The 16,501-nt window shown below is 37.6% G+C and overlaps 1 protein-coding gene across 1 annotated transcript; it reads left to right on the top strand.

Moving 5' to 3' along the window:
* Positions 1-1,700: 1,700 nt before the first annotated feature.
* LOC124443426 lies at positions 1,701-9,667 on the top strand. Its single transcript, XM_046993921.1, has 3 exons — positions 1,701-1,759; positions 8,617-8,971; positions 9,045-9,667. The coding sequence occupies exons 2-3, from the start codon at positions 8,771-8,773 to the stop codon at positions 9,495-9,497; spliced, it is 654 nt and encodes a 217-aa protein (XP_046849877.1). The 5' UTR covers positions 1,701-1,759; positions 8,617-8,770; the 3' UTR covers positions 9,498-9,667.
* Positions 9,668-16,501: the final 6,834 nt, after the last annotated feature.

The following is a 16,501-nucleotide window of genomic DNA, read 5'->3' as shown; positions in this document are numbered from 1 at the left end:
TCATGCGTGGTTGGATTTATGGCAAAATTTCAACTGACCAACATATATTAATATACATTTACTCAAGCAATTTGCTCTACTGCTGCATTTGTTATCTTTAATGTAATGGTAATCGTCCAAAATACGTAACATGAGCACAAACGGAATTTTGCCCCTGTACAGTATACGCATAGCAGAAATTGAAACAGAAATTGAAATCTGCAGTTAATGTACTCCTGCTACGCAAATATTTCGGTATTATTTCAATAGATTTCTAAATGCTTTTGATTTCCATAGTACTACCAGAGTTTTGGGATGGATGTGTCACTGGTAATTTATTAATCAGTCAGAACTTCAGAAAAGGTCAAACATCAATGCATGGTGACTGTAAAATGATGCAATCGAGAAATCCTAACAAGCTGAATAGTAAAATTGATTGGATTTTGGTGTTGGTGAATTCTGGACAATTCATTCTTCGTTGCTCTCTAATAAAGTCCTCTCCGTACGTGGCTAAAATAGAAGCTAAAATTGAAACATAAACATATTTTATTATATATCTAATCGAGCTTTTGCTGCATGTAATAAAGATCCCTGCAAATTCCATGGTCGCGACACTTGCGTGAACCAGTAAACAATTATTGAATCAAAATGTCAAGCTGCTTATTGTGGGTACATAATGTTCTGTAAACGTCTTATTTAATGAATAAAAAATAACTCTAAAGAAATAATCCAATAATGTAAGCGTTAAAAGTGGGGAAAGTACGGCGCACCATTATACATTCAGCACTTCTTATTTTGGAAATATCGTTCCTATGGTTTCGATTAATTGAGGAAACTGTCGAGTATCACGGTTTGATATCATAAGTGGGTAAAAAACATGAACGACATTTATGTCAAATCGATTACAACAGTGAATAGACCCTTGTTTACTGTAAAAGAAACACACATTCGATTCCTCATAATTAGCAGACAACTCTTTAGATAAAATGTAGGTTAGAATTATTGCAAGAAGAAACTGATATTGATAGTACTTTTTTATGCTAACTAAGCTTTGCCAATCGTAGACTTAAGCACTCATAATGCACGAATCTAACACCCGTGAAGGCTACAAAATAAGAATGCTCAATGCCATTATCATACAAGTAGAGCAAAATATCTTAAATTTAAGGCGAATTAAAGTATGTGTCTATCAAGTTCAATAAACGCTCAGTCGTTTTAAGATGCCTACACAGAAATGTAATGCCAACAACCATATTGCATTATTTTAAGCCTGTGGCCAACACATAACGCATTCCTCACTAAAAGCATGCAGGCATCATTTCAAAGTGTTATGCACATTTTTTATGTGGAAATTGATAAATTTGCATGTAATCTTATTAATAAAGTAAAGGGTTTGAACCCGGGAGTATCGTTACATGTTTGTAAATGTAGATCGTCCAGTTTGGTATAGTCCTGTGAAGGACTGATTTTGTTGTTGTTGACTGACGTTTCGACAACCTTAGCGGTAGTCATCTTCAGAGTCAAATGTTCTTTGACTCCGAAATGTTCTTTTGCATGTAATCTAATTAAAGTTGTTTGCTGTTTTTATGATATATAGTATCAGCAAATTCCATGTAATAATGTTGACAAGGCTTGTCGTCAAGTAACAGGAAATGACGATGAAAGATTATTGATATTTATGAGAACCAGAAGCAGGATTCAGCTACTACACTTTTTCTACTGTTGGATGAATCGCTGCGTCTTCCCACCTGCTCTTGATAAACTATATAAATATATCCGGGTATGTTGTATATGTGACTTTAATATCTTTTTTTCAAAATCTACGTATCTTTTCAGTTGATGTTTAAGAATGTATATAGTTAGCAATGTAGCACACTAAAACACAGCGATATGTGATGATATAGATGGCACATCATTTTGGTGAATGAAAGTGTGTAATGTCTCATTATCCGCAATTCAAACAGGTTTACTTAAATAATTAGTTAATCATCGAAGATATGTTTCAGCAAGAATTGCTAACTACAAGCTACTTTAAATTTCTTTATGAATATAGTATTGTATCATTAAATCGCGAATTAATGATTCACAAAAGATCACATTTGTGCAATTATGAAATCAATTCAGGTCACGACTAATCACAAAGCGTTCGTCGTTTACTGTTTGCTAATTTCCATATCTATGGGGGGAATAATGCCCTAGGTCCAGGTAATTCATCCTAGCTTCGTTGACACCTTTACTGTTATTTCGACAAATGGTGATACCTCAGCACAGGTGGCGATTTAGTCCATTAACTATTGTGTCGAATTAACATCCATAGAAAAACATCGCAATTTTTCATGAGAAAATTTCGCTTTTTATATTTGGGGGAAATATTTTTTCGGCTGCAACTGCATTTTCTTGCTATTATTTACTTTGTATTTGTCAATTGAGAACACGAGATGTTTGTTTTGTTGACAAACAGTGAGAGTTGGTTGGTGTTTGATAGGGATGTTGAAGCAAGTGATGTTAACATGATACAATATAACATAAAGTATTTCATTTGTTAAAGTTAATGTTAATTCAGTTCATTAGATACAGATCAGTGGACACGTGACAATCGTACGATCTTACATACTTCCTACACATGTACATATATATATTGTTGTTGTAAAATCAATACGAATCTTCTTTGAATAAAGTTCATAATCTAACAGGTTATGGGCCCAGGAAGCTCAGAAGTAGCCCAGATAGCAAAGGAATAGCCCAGAAAAAGCTCAGAAATAGTACAGAAATAGTACAAGACCGTATTTATGGATAGTCAAACAATAAAGTGGCTTGTGTTCGATGGAACAGCCGAGAACTATCCGGCATGGAGCACAAAGTTTACTGCATATATGCAAACGAAAGGTTTGTACAAAGCTCTCATTGGGAGAGAAGTCATACCTCAAGAAGTTACACCGTTAACAGTCGACGCTACAAGTGAGCAAAGGGCCGAATGGGAAACAAAAGTACGCGAGAGAAATCAACAAATTGATGAAATCAAAGAAAGAAACAACACGGTATGGTGTCATATTGCATTAGCTCTTGACAACAACAGCCTTTTATACATACGACATGACTGCTTGTCGCCAGATGGTGTCGGAGACGGAGCAAAAGCGTGGCGTCTACTGCAACAAAGATTTTCTAACGTAGAAAACCAACTGTAGTAAGTCTAGTTCGACAAATATCTCGATTACAATTAGGTGAAAGTGAAAAGTTATCCGAATACTTCATACGATCACAAGAATTAATGTCTCGACTCACTGAAGCCGGAGAAAATATATCAGAAACATTATTTAATGCTCTAGTCATTAATGGACTTCCAGAAAAATTTGAACACTTCGTGGTTCAAGAAAGTTTCAACCCAGCAGCTAACTTCTCAGAACTGAGAACTCGACTACAGAATTACGAGGATAGTCGGATCCAAAGAAACCAAGGAGAAGATAGCGCAATAGCAATGCATTCTGGAAATGCATCAGGCAAAACAAAGCCCCAATCAAGCAAAAAGGAACTTGTTATGTTTGTGGACTCCCTGGTCATTTTGCCAAGCAATGTAGTAAAAGAAGTTCAGCTTTCTGTTCAAAGTGCAAGAAAAAGGGACATCTATCAAGAGCATGTAGGAGTCAGAGTAAAACCGAAGAACCTTCAACAAGAGGACCAAATTCATTCTCATCATACTCTCAATGCATGAACAGTGGCACTGAAATAAATAGTGACAGTAGAAGATTGAATTATATCATCATTGATACCGGTTGCACAGATCACATCATTACAAAAAAGGAACTATTCGACAACTTAAAACCATGCAATACTAAAAATGTTAAGGATCCAAAGGGAAAATTAACACCTATCGAAGGCATTGGTGACGTACCAGTAAAGCTTTTACTGAACGATGGAGAAGAAGTAGAGATGGTACTGCGAAATGTCCTTTATGTGCCAAATTATGAAGTCAACCTACTCTCTGTCAACCGAGCTGTCAAATTTGGACATAAGTTCGTATTCAAAGAGTGTGAAGCAAAGTTGATGTTAAATCATGGTCCAGAAATTGCCCTAACCAAAAATGCAGGTTTATTTTATCTAGAGATCGTATTCCAAAGATCCAGTTCCTGTAATTCCATTACAAGCAACCAGAATAAAAGAGAAATGAAAGGAGATTTTCAACTGTGGCATCAACGCCTCGGACATTTGAACAAAGATGATGTCAAACGCACAGTTAACTGCGAAGACAAATTAAGGAAAGTGTGTGAAACATGCGCTCTTGGAAAGCAATCATGCAAACCTGTACCTAAAGAAGCCCACAATAAGTCCCAGAAACCACGCGAATTGGTATACACAGATATTCTTGGTCCATTTGAAGTGCCTAGCCTCAGTGGATGCAGATATGCAATTACCTTTGTGGACGAATACTCGAAGTATGCAATCGTTAAATTCATGAGCAAGAAAGCACAAGCATTCGAAAAATTTAAAGAGTACGTAGCAGAATCAGGATTACCTCGAAAATTGAGAAGCGATAATGGAGCAGAGTATACATCGAAGCAATTCAAAGCTTACTGCATAGAATCAAAAATAAAGCAGGAATTTACAGTACCCGAAACCCCGCAACAAAATGGAGTTGCCGAACGCTATAATCGAACTCTAGTTGAAATGGGACGATGTCTATTAATCCAAGCACAGTTACCAAAACGTTATTGGGTAAGAGCCTTATCCACAGCATCTCATATCAGAAATCTCACCGTTACTGCCAACAGCGAACAAGGTAAAAGTCCTTTCGAGCTATTCACCGAAAAAACCCCAAGATTAAATCATCTACGCACTTTTGGCTGCACAGCATACGTCATGAAAAGGAAGATCAACCTAAAGAAATTGGATTCAAGATCTGTGAAAGCAAAATTTATTGGTTACGATGACAAAAGCACAGCTTACATCCTGCAAGAATTCGAATCAATGAAAGTCATCAAAGCACGCAATGTTGTCTTCAAAGAAAGTGAAATTCAACCTTTTTCAGCAAAAGATACGATAAATCCAGAACAACCAAATCTTATGAGCCCCAACATGGATTTCGACGATGATCGTTCGAAAGATGAGAAAACAAAGGAACCGATTCAAGATGAAGTGGGGGAAAATAATGCACCGATACCTGCTGTTCAACATCAGCAAGAAGATGAAGAAAATCCAGAGGAAGAAATCTCGCTTCCTAGAGAAAGCAGAAATCGGCGGCCACCAGAAAGGTATGGATTATACTATACGTTCAACACAACTAATGAAGAAAGTGTACAAGAACCCAAGTCTTATCATGAAGCAATTAATACACCGCATGCTGAAAACTGGAGAAAAGCGATGAAAGCAGAATATGATTCACTAATGGACAATAACACATGGACAATAGTGAACGAACCAGAGAATGTGCAAGTCTTACCAGGAAAATGGGTATATAAAGTAAAGTATGGAGCAGATGGTCAAATCGACAAATATAAAGCAAGATATGTAGCCAAGGGTTATGCTCAAGTCGAAGGCTTAGACTTTTTCGATACTTACGCTCCAACATGTAAACCCGAAACTTTTCGAATCCTGCTCGCAATGACAGCACAAAAAGGTCTACATATTGGCCAGATGGATGTTAAATCAGCATACCTTCACTCCAACATAGAAGAAGAAATTTATCTAGAACAACCAGAAGGTTTTACCAAGAAAGCAAAATCAGGACGAAAGCAAGTTTGCAAGCTAAACAAATCAATCTATGGATTGAAACAAGCGGCAAAGAATTGGTATGAAGCACTGGCTAGTCTACTTATTAAAGAAAAATTCAAACGTAGCTGCAACGATTATTGTTTATTTGTGAGAAAAGAAGAAGATGGAACATACTCATACGTATTAGTTTGGGTAGACGATATTATAGTGGCTGGTACGAGTGAAAAGCAGTTAATCATATCAAAGCAATGTTAAGCAAAATTTCAAGATGGACGACCGTGGCAAACTGCACTGGTTCTTAGGAATGCGAATTCTACGATCTCACGACAAGATTACCGTTGACCAAAAGAAATACATCGAATCTGTTCTTCAACAATTCAATATGAGTGATTGTAAAGCAGCAGCAACGCCTGGAGAAGTAAATCTGAAGCTAATCAAAAGCAACGACGATCAGAAGTTAGTCGATGCGAAGTTATACAGAAGTTTAGTTGGATCATTACTATTTATTGGTAAACAAACCCGTCCAGATATCCTTCACATTGTTAATCAGCTATCAAGATTCCTAGATAAACCAGACATTTCACATTGGAAAGCAGCAAAGCACGTATTAAGATATCTTAAAGGAACTATCGATTTACAATTAACATTCTTGAAGAATTCCAATCTCGATATCGTTGGTGATTCAGACGCAGATTGGAGTGGTGATCTCAATGATCGCAAATCAACTACAGGATATTACTTCAAATTTGAAGGGAACGGAGGTGCAATCAGCTGGGAAGTGAAGAAACAGGCAACTGTAGCACTTTCGTCAACCGAAGCCGAATATCAAGCTATGGCGGCAGCTGTACAAGAAGCAATATACCTACGAGCACTAATGAAAGATTTAGGTTATCCAATGAAGAAACCAACCAACATTGGAGAAGATAACCAATCTTGTATAAAGATGTGTCACAATCCCGTAATGCATAAACGATCAAAGCACATCGATACGAAACTACATTTCATTCGAGAAAGAGTACAAAACAAGGAAATAAAGATCAGTTACGTTCCAACCGAAGAAATGACAGCAGACATTCTTACAAAGTCATTATCTCGAGTCAAAGTAGAAAAACATCGAGCAACACTTTTAGGAATTTAGTTAACCACATAGCAGACTCATCATGAGGAAGCTGAGTCTGAGTGGGGGTGTTAACATGATACAATATAACATAAAGTATTTCATTTGTTAAAGTTAATGTTAATTCAGTTCATTAGATACAGATCAGTGGACACGTGACAATCGTACGATCTTACATACTTCCTACACATGTACATATATATATTGTTGTTGTAAAATCAATACGAATCCTTCTCTTTGAATAAAGTTCATAATCTAACAAGTGATATCGATTAAAGCAGTATGTTAGCTAAATGGCTGCATTTGATATTCTTTTTCATCGAAGTGCTTTAAAAAGGTGAAAAGAGTAAAGACATTGCTTTTAGGGCGTTGTCAAATAGTCTTAACAATTATTGGAATTCTGGGCAAAAAATACTTTACTGCTGCATAATACTCATTTACCACTGTATATAATGTCTTTTCACTTCACTATAGTTTCAAATACATTGAGACGCATGTTTTGTTACTACGTAATGTATACAATATTTTCTCGCAAAATTGGAATTTTCTAGGAGTTGAATGTCCTCCACCAATTTAAAATGTTCTTTAGCTGAAATAGAATTTTCTTTCACTAATGTAGAATATTAGTTCTTTAACTGCAGTTGAACACTTTTTCAAATACTCAATATTCTTTTGGAATGTTCTTTTTGTAATGTAGCCGAAATATCCTTTCACTAATAGAGAAATGTACAAAGTTGTTTTTGTGTTTTTGCATAAGAGGCACAAAAGTCAACACAATAGGACCTGTCACGGTCTAATTTGGTCATATTTAATTAGTTGCTGCGATTACCATTCTAGCTTTCCTGCCGTCAGAAAATGCAATCAACTGACCGCCATTATTGTTATCATATGTATAATAATATCTACGCTTTGCGTAAAAATTGCTCCATGAGCAAATAGTTCCCTAATGCATGCTTTTCATAAAAGATTGATCTACTCCTTGGTAAATCTCACATATTTTAACTTATAGTTTATACAAACAAACAATTTGGAAAGAATCAGCGAGTGACGAGTCATTTTTATGTGACAACTTGCGAATGTAAATTTTCAATCATTGGGTTTTCTCACCTTTGGGGTGAGCACATTGTTAATGCCATAGCAATAGAAAGCCAACAGGTGGTTAATGCAATTGACGTAAGCAACATGGTTTTGGTTTGTTGCATACGAATATATGTCATCACCTCTTTTTACACGTCTGCTACGTTTGCATATAGGCTAATCATTGGAAAGGATTTTTTTCATTTGAAGCTTGTAATGTTTATTAGGATACAATCTTGGTTCAACCTCGGTTGTTATTGAATTAAAGCGTACGGATAATTGTCAATGTTTTCCTCCTACAAAATATGGGACGCAATATTTAACCCAAAAAGTATTATGAAAGAATCTGGTTCGAAATTTTCAAGCGTGCTACAAATTATTTTGCTCAAATTATTGAGAATTATGACGTAAAAAATACACAGGAAAAGGGCTACGCTGTCAGTCAGAGAGTTTTTAGGCAGTATATTAACTGGAAAAAGACGAAAGCGAATTGCAAAAATCATTTAATGTCTAAGCGCAAGAAACTTTATGGTTTCCTTAAAAAAACTTATTATTTATAATTGTGTAAAGAAGAATTATTGAACTAGGGCTTTTGTATGATATCAAGAAGCATTTTTTGACTGTTGTCAAATGTCAATAATATATGCCGAAGGGAGGCTGCGCTCATCTAATAATTGTTTATTATTGGAGCGTTTAAATGACATTTTCCATTAACGCTGTCTCGTTTACCCCTCTAGATCCTCAAACAGTCTCGCAAATATGAAAGAAGACAAGAAAGTTGCAATTATTGGCGGAGGGGCAGCTGGATGCGGAACATGTCTCGCTTTGGCGGAAAATGGTTGGAAAGTTAGTTGATTTGAGAAAAGCACCATTTTCTCTGGGACCAGTGGAATGACGCCTGGACGCCTTCATCTGGGATTTCATTTCGGGGATCTAGAAACGTCGCTGATGCTGATGCGTGCGACAATACGCTTTGTAAAGATATTTCCTGGACATCGAATCAGTGAACATTTGCCATCTTTGCATCCACTACGTCGCGGTCGGTTTTTCATTGCCAAGGATTCACTCGTATCTGCAGGCGAAATTCTCGAGGTAAATCTGGACAAAAGGTGCAACCATTTGCATGTAATGTTGAATGTGAAATACATCTTTTTTGTTTTCACAGATTTACAAATGCCTCAAGCAAGTTTATTCTGACATGATTGACGAGGATCCGTCGAACATGGTATTTGGTCCCCCTGAAATGTTTTATCGCATCCTGGACAAGACAGAGTTCGAGTATGATGTTGATGCAAGCAAGGTTCTCATGGGCATTGAAACATCTGAACATTTTCTTGACTGTAAGAAATTTCAGACAAGCTTAGAGTCGCGTTTAAGAAACCACAAAAACGTCAAAATCTATGAGTTCACCGAACTTGTTGACATAAGACAAGCAGCAGACAGTAGAAAGCATCGATGGTCTTTGATTTTCAACAAAGGGGAAAAACGGCGAGTAACATTTTCTTGTGATTACGTTGTCAATTCCACATGGTGTCAAATTGAAAAGCTGAATCGCATGGCAGGATTTCTCAAGGAATCTTTTCCGATCTCCAATCGCTTGAAAGCGGTGTTCGAGTGAAAATACCACGAGCCATGCAGGACAAACACTCAATGTTTTTCTGTATCGGACCATTTTGCATGTTTTCAAACCTTGGCGATGTAATATTCTGAGATTTCTCCCTTTTATTGCTTTGTCATATTAGTTTTATACAGATCTTTACTTAATTACCATATACGTAATATGACGTACGACATACTAATAATTTACATAATAACTATACTACACCTCTCCCAAACTAATTAAATATTTTTTTTTGTATTTTGTATCTACAAGTTCGTATATGAAAATATTAATTGTTTCTTTTATAGCTATCTCTAAATTAACTTTCAACTTGTCCGTATCGAATAGGGGCTTTTCTTGTACGCAAAGGATACCGCCGTTCTTTTTCCTTTATACTTTCCTCAATGGGCTCTCCTACACTTTTCCCATTTTCGATCTTCTTGAAAAATGACGAATTACGAGTTAACAACATTCTATCTTTCTTCGCTGTTACCATTGAACCTTTTCTTTCCACGACTTCACATGGCTTACCATCATAGGGTGTTTGTTATTTATTAGTAGTCGTATCTTTTTTTACTAACACCATATCACCTACTTTAATCTCACTTGTCTTTACGTTCCTGTTATTGTCTGCATGTAATTTCATCTTCAATTTTGCTCTTTCATCCTGTACTCGAATTCTTTCCTCTGTATCTACATGAAATGGTTCTTTAGGTAAACTTACTTTCATTGGTCGACCGAATAAAGCCATAGATGGAGAGATTTTGGTCGAACTATGAGGTGGGGCACGATAATTTCGCAGGAACCTGTGGATTTCTTGCTTCCAATATTTTCCCTCCATTATCGCAGGCTTTATTGTCTTTTTGATAGTACGCATAAATCTTTACACTTCCCCGTTGGCTCGTGGCCAATAAGGAGTAAATTTTCTGTGTTTAACTCCCAAATACTTAGAAAATTCGTAAAATTCCTTGCTATTGAATGGCGGTCCATTGCCTGAACGTATCGTATCTGGTATCCCAAACTCCGAAAGAATCTTATCCAAACAGGGTACAACAGTCTTTGCGAACGTTGATCAGATTATTTCTACAATGGGATATCTGGAAAAATCATCATACAAAACAAACAAATATTCACCTGTGCCTGTAGGAGCTATACCAAAGTCCATACTTAGCTCTTTCCAAGGAGACCTTGACAACTCTGACATTTTCAATGGTTCCTTTTCACTGACTGGAGTTGTAATCTGACAGGCTAAACACGATTTAACTTTTCCATTAACTATCTCATCTATACGTGGAAACCATACCTTTTCAGGTAATAACGCTTTCGTTTTTGACATTCCCATATGACCTTCATGAGCAATGTTCACTTCTTTCTCTCGTAAACTTTCTGGTATGATTATTTGATGTTTTCGTAGAATTATACCCGAAGATATGCAAAGTTCATCTTTAATTTTCTCATTTGAACTAAATTCTGCTTGATTTAATCCTACCATCTTTGAACTCCCAAACCATCTACCTGATTCAATGGCTTGAATTACTGCTCGAAGAGTAATGTCTTCTCTTGTAGCTTCTTCCAGATCTTTCCTGCTGATTGCTCTTGTAACCGAGTTCTGTGTAACGTAATTAACAAATTCTTCTGCTACTTTCTCTTGCCGGTTGTTTAGTTTCTCATCAGATAAGGGATGACGTGAGAGAAAATCTGCAGGATTTTCAGTTCCAGGTTGAAAACAGATTTCAAAATCATATGGTTGCAATCGCAAAGCCCATCGTTCTAATCTCGCAGATGGCTTTGACGATCGATTTGTATATATTTTCACCAGCAGCTTGTGATCAGTGACGATGGTGAACTTTCCTCCAAACAAATATAAATGAAATTGTTCGCAGGCCCATACTATAGCTAAAGCTTCTCTTTCCAAGTGAGAATAATTTTTCTCTGTGGTAGTTAGTGATTTACTAGAGTAAGCAATTATTTTCCTTTTTTCTTCTCCCTTTTTCCTCTGCGCCAAGACTGCTGCAATACCAACTGGACTAGCATCTGTGAAAACCTCCGTATCACTATCCGGATCGAAATACGCACTTTCTGACCCATCTGTTAATGCTTTCCGTAGAGCTTTCATTGTGTCTTCTTCTCTTGTCCACACGAACGAGGCATCTTTCTTGATAAGTCGACGTAACGGCTCCGTAATTGTGGCGTAATGTGGAATAAATCGACAGCAAAAATTGGTCATGCCTAATAAACTTCGTACTTCTCCGACATCTTTAAGATTTGTGCATCCCTAATTGCTCTCACTTTATTGGGATCCGGCACAATACCATTCTCTGAGAACACATACCCTTGGAATATTAAACTTCTTTTCTTAAACAGACATTTCTCCTTCTTAAGAGTTAGTCCTCGATCTTTAATTCGTTGTAATACCGCGTTCAAATTTGAATCGTGATCTTTCTCGTCTACGCCAAACACCATAATGTCATCACTAATATTAATCACTCCTCTCAGTCCATTCAACGTTTCTCTGATGGCATTTTGGAATATCTCTGCAGCACAGTTTATTCCAAAATTCAAACGTCGAAACCTCCGTAGACCAATATGTGTTGAGAAGGTTGTCAAATATCGTGATTCTGCATTGAGTTCTAACTGGTTATAGCCTAGATTTAAGTCCAATTTGCTAAACCATACAGCACCATTTAGATCACTTATAATTTCACCAATCGTCGGAGTCAAGTGTCGTTCTCTCTTTATTGCTTTGTTTACTTGTTTATATCTCTACAAACTCGGACCTCCCCTTTTTGTTTTGGTACGACTACGACTTGTGAAACCCAATGTGTTGGTACATCCGTTTTCTCTATGACTCCACGTTCTTCGTCTCGATTTACCTGTTTCTCCAAGTCTTTTCTCACATGAAACGGCACCCGACGATGAGGTTGTGCGACAGGTAGTACGTCCTTATCTACGTGTAGATGAACTTGAAACCCTTTCAATTTTCCCAGTCCTTGAAAGACTTCTTGATATTTGTGAATTAGCTCTTCCACTTTGGTATCTTCTCGCACTTTTTCTTGTGCCTTTTCTTTAACGGGTTCCTGTTTAGACTTTGTAGTGCCTTCTATGGATGCAACTATTTGTACCAGGCCCAATTTTTGAGATCTTTTCCAGCTTATCAAGCAACCCGTATTCCCATTAACAACAAAAAATGTCTCCAACCCATATAGTTTATCGGTTTCGACCACACACTGACATTTTCCTTCAATTGATAGTTGCTTTTTCGACCCATAAGGAAAGATTTTCTCATTTGCTTCCTGCAATTTGGCTTTTTCTTCAATTTGTTAAAATTCACTTTATCCAAGAGATTTACGCTGGAACCGGTATCTGCCATGACTGACACAGGAGTACCATTTATCTTAACTTTAAATTTCGGCAGCTTTTGTTGCGCCGTCAACGTTGAAAATACATATTCATCTTCCATATTTGATTCGGACGTTATTTCTTGCACCGTATTCACTTGACGAGGTCTTACTTGATTACGTTTTATCTGTCCGTTTCGCTTTGTTGATTCAGCGCGAGAACTTTGATAATTGTCTTGCATCCGCTCTTTGCCTCTTCGATTCTCATAGCAACAAACTTGAAAATGGTTCCACTTTAAACACTGTCGACATTTCTTTCCATATGCCGGGCAATTTTTTTTCCCTGGACGATGTTCACAAGCACAAAATTTTATTTGATCTTCGATGAATATTCGGAAGCATTTGAGGTTTTATCCGTGGGCGTCTTGAACTGCTTTCTTTTATGCCAAATTCGATTCGTGCTTTCGATGCCTTCTGCTTGTGTTTTTGACATCTCCATTGTTTTTCCCATTTGTATTATTTTGTCCATCGTCATTTCGGGGTCTGCTAACGCTTTTCTCCGCAATTTTGAAGACGAACCATTTTGTATGATCTGAGTTTTTATCTCTCTGCTTTCTTCATGAAATTCGCAGGATTTGGCCAATTGTTTCAATCTTGTATAGTACGCGGATATGTTTTCTCCTGGGAGTTGTTTCGCTTGACGAAACTTATAAACTTCGAATTGTATATTATTCTGTGGAGTGAAGTAATTTCGTAACGCTTTCTCCGCTTTTCTAAATACATCTTCTTCTCTATCTGGCTCGTCAATTTCTAAAGTTTCGAATATCTCATTAACTTCTTCACCGACATAGTGCAGGAGCATCGCCTTCTTTCTTGCGGCGTTAGTGATGTTCATTACAACAAATCGTCCAATCTTGATACGTATTTTCCAAGCTTTTCTAAGGTGTGGTTCTTCTAGGTTGAACGTCGGGAAGCTAGGCAAAGCTGTCATGTTCGAAATGTAGTATCTTTCTCAGGATCAAATCATATTTCTTCGTCCCTTCCTAATCTTTGTCGCCAGATGTAATATTGTGAGATTTCTCCCTTTGTCATATTACTTTTATACAGATCTTTACTTAATTATAATATACGTAATATGACGTACGAAATACTAATAATTTACATAATAACTATACTACAGGCGATGGCACAGCACTCTTGACGTACGGTCCAGTATCGAATATCGCAACCTTTGACGAAACAATGAACAGTGACAAAATGATGTAATTGACGACAAGAGCAGCGACTACAGAAGAATGCCAGAACATTAGTCGTGGGATTCTTCAAGGTGCCACGTCTTTCATCCCATTTGCCTCTGAAGATGACTACCGCTAAGGTTGTCGAAACGTCAGTCTACAACAACAAAAACAGTCCTTCTCAGGACTTTATTAACCTGGACGATCATCAATTACAAACATACAACGATACTCCCGGGTTCAAACCATTTACTTTAATACAAAGACACTTAAGACAATATACATCAATTACGATCAATTTCAGTGTTCATCTAAAACTTGAATGAAATCATTTTGTAACTTAGATATATGCAGCTCTGGTCTTATTTTGCTTACATGAAGCGGCACGATGATCCTCATTATTTTACGCAAAAATTTGGAGGATTTTTTATTCTCAAAGAAAAATTCTGTGTATGTATTTTGTTAAAAACGTCCACAAAACTTAATGTGATGAGCTCCATATAATGAAAACAATAACAAAAGCAATGTTCCTTGATAGTTGCAGGAAGTTCCGAAAAATTTTGATGAACAACTCAGCTCACGTTTATCAGTTGATCTACGGACTACAGAGTTTCTCAACGAAATTTTTAGAAAAACTCTAAATTTCCTGTTCGAATTGAACAATTGAACATGGGAAAATGAACATGAGAAAATTGAGATGGTACAAGGTCGACCTGTATTGTTTTGAAACAAACTGGAGATTATACGATGCTGCTGCTTCTTAAAAAATGTAGAAATATTGCTACAAATTCACTTATTTAACAACAGTTTGTTGTTCACATCGCTAATATCATAATAATTTCAAATTACGTCTTTATTATATCAGTGAAGAGTCAAAACAAATCGACATAGAAAAGTAATCAGAAAGACATTTTAATAGTAAGTTTGAAAACGGCATCATCAAACTCTACGAGATGTACATCATCAAAATATGCGAATTAAAGTACCTCTGTTGTCATTAAGCGAAGCAAAGTTTTCAACCAGTTCCTATGTGAAAAACTTCGATATCGATGAATAGGTTGAAGATATAAATACCTTTGTTCTTACTTTGTTGTAAATTTGTAATTTAAGTATTCATCTTCTAAAAATGCCCCGCACGGCTGAAATTGACCTCGTCACCTTCAACTTTCAATTTTCAATACAACTTGCCGTCTTATTTTTCAGTCGTTACAAAGCCAAAAAAACAGAGCTTCAGGGTTAAAACTCTCTACCGGTTTTCCTCTACATGTCATAAAAATTTTGCCTTAATCATAAGTTTGTAAAAGGAATAAAAACGCGAAAACTGTGATTTCGTAATACAAAAGTATAGTAAACTGGGATGGATACCCCCCATGAATGGGCGACAGATGAGTAGGCATGCAGGTCTATCTGCGAGAGTGGGACCTCATGTGTGAATGGAGGCCAATTTGTGATGCACACGAACGTCCGCAAACGCTGCAGGGGTACGAGACAAGAGGGGCAGAGCGTTGCTTCCTTCGGGCCCTCTTCTCCTTGATGGCGGCTGCTCTACCGGCTTCGAAGTTCCGAACACCCTGGAAGAATAGATGCCTCCATTGCAGTCTGTCTCCCATGAACTCCTCCCAGGTGTTTGGGTCTATGTTGCAGCTCTTGATGTTGGCTTTAAGGGTGTCTTTGTATCTCTTCAACGGTCTTCCTTGTACACGGCTCCCGTCTCGTAGTTGACCATACAGCAGCATCTTTGGGATTCTGCTGTCATCCATCCTTACGACATGGCCTGTCCATCGGAGTTGAGCTTTGATGATCAAGCTCTCAATGCTGGAGTGTCCACACCTTTCAAGGACTTCAAGGTTGGACACTTTGTCCTGCCACTTGATGCGGAGGATTTTTTTTAGGCAGCGCTGGTGGAACTGCTCCAGCTGTTGTATGTGCCTGCGATAAGTGGTCCAGGTTTCACAGCAGTACAGCAGAACACTCAGGACCACGGCCCTGTACACAGCAATTTTGGTGACGATCTTGATGCCGTGTTCCTGCCAGAGCCTTCTCTTTAGTCTGACAAAAGCAGCACTGGCTTTGCAATACGCAGCGTTACCTTTGCGTCCAGGGAACCATTGTTGCTGATGGTGCTGCCAAGGTATCAGAACATGTCAACAGTCTTGATGTTGGTGTGGTTATGATGACAGGAGATGGTGGTGAGGTGTCACGAGTCTGGGATGGTGGAAGCTGGACCAGGGTCTCAGTCTTGCCCATGCTGATGGTCAGCCCAAAGCGATCACATGCAGTTGCGAAGCGGTCTGTTATGCACTAGATGTCTTCATGGGAGTGGGCGGCTAGTGCACAGTCATCTGCGAAGAGAAATTCACGCAGGAGTGCCTCGTAGACTTTGGTCTTGGCCTGAAGTCTTCTGAGGTTGAAGAGCTTTCCATCAGTACGGAACTGAATGTACACCCCT

This window comes from Xenia sp. Carnegie-2017, unplaced genomic scaffold, assembly GCF_021976095.1.
Source record: "Xenia sp. Carnegie-2017 unplaced genomic scaffold, XeniaSp_v1 HiC_scaffold_20, whole genome shotgun sequence".
Classification (NCBI taxonomy): Eukaryota; Metazoa; Cnidaria; class Anthozoa; order Malacalcyonacea; family Xeniidae; genus Xenia; species Xenia sp. Carnegie-2017.
This window is presented reverse-complemented; position numbering and strand designations above follow the sequence as displayed.

What these genes read in the sequence shown, in the direction of transcription:
- LOC124443426 (XM_046993921.1), top strand. Translation starts at nt 8,771, where the DNA reads ATGACGCCTGGACGCCTTCATCTGGGATTTCATTTCGGGGATCTAGAA. An exon ending in CTGCAGGCGAAATTCTCGAG is followed by an intron (nt 8,972 to 9,044) that starts GTAAATCTGGAC and finishes TTGTTTTCACAG; the next exon opens with ATTTACAAATGCCTCAAGCA.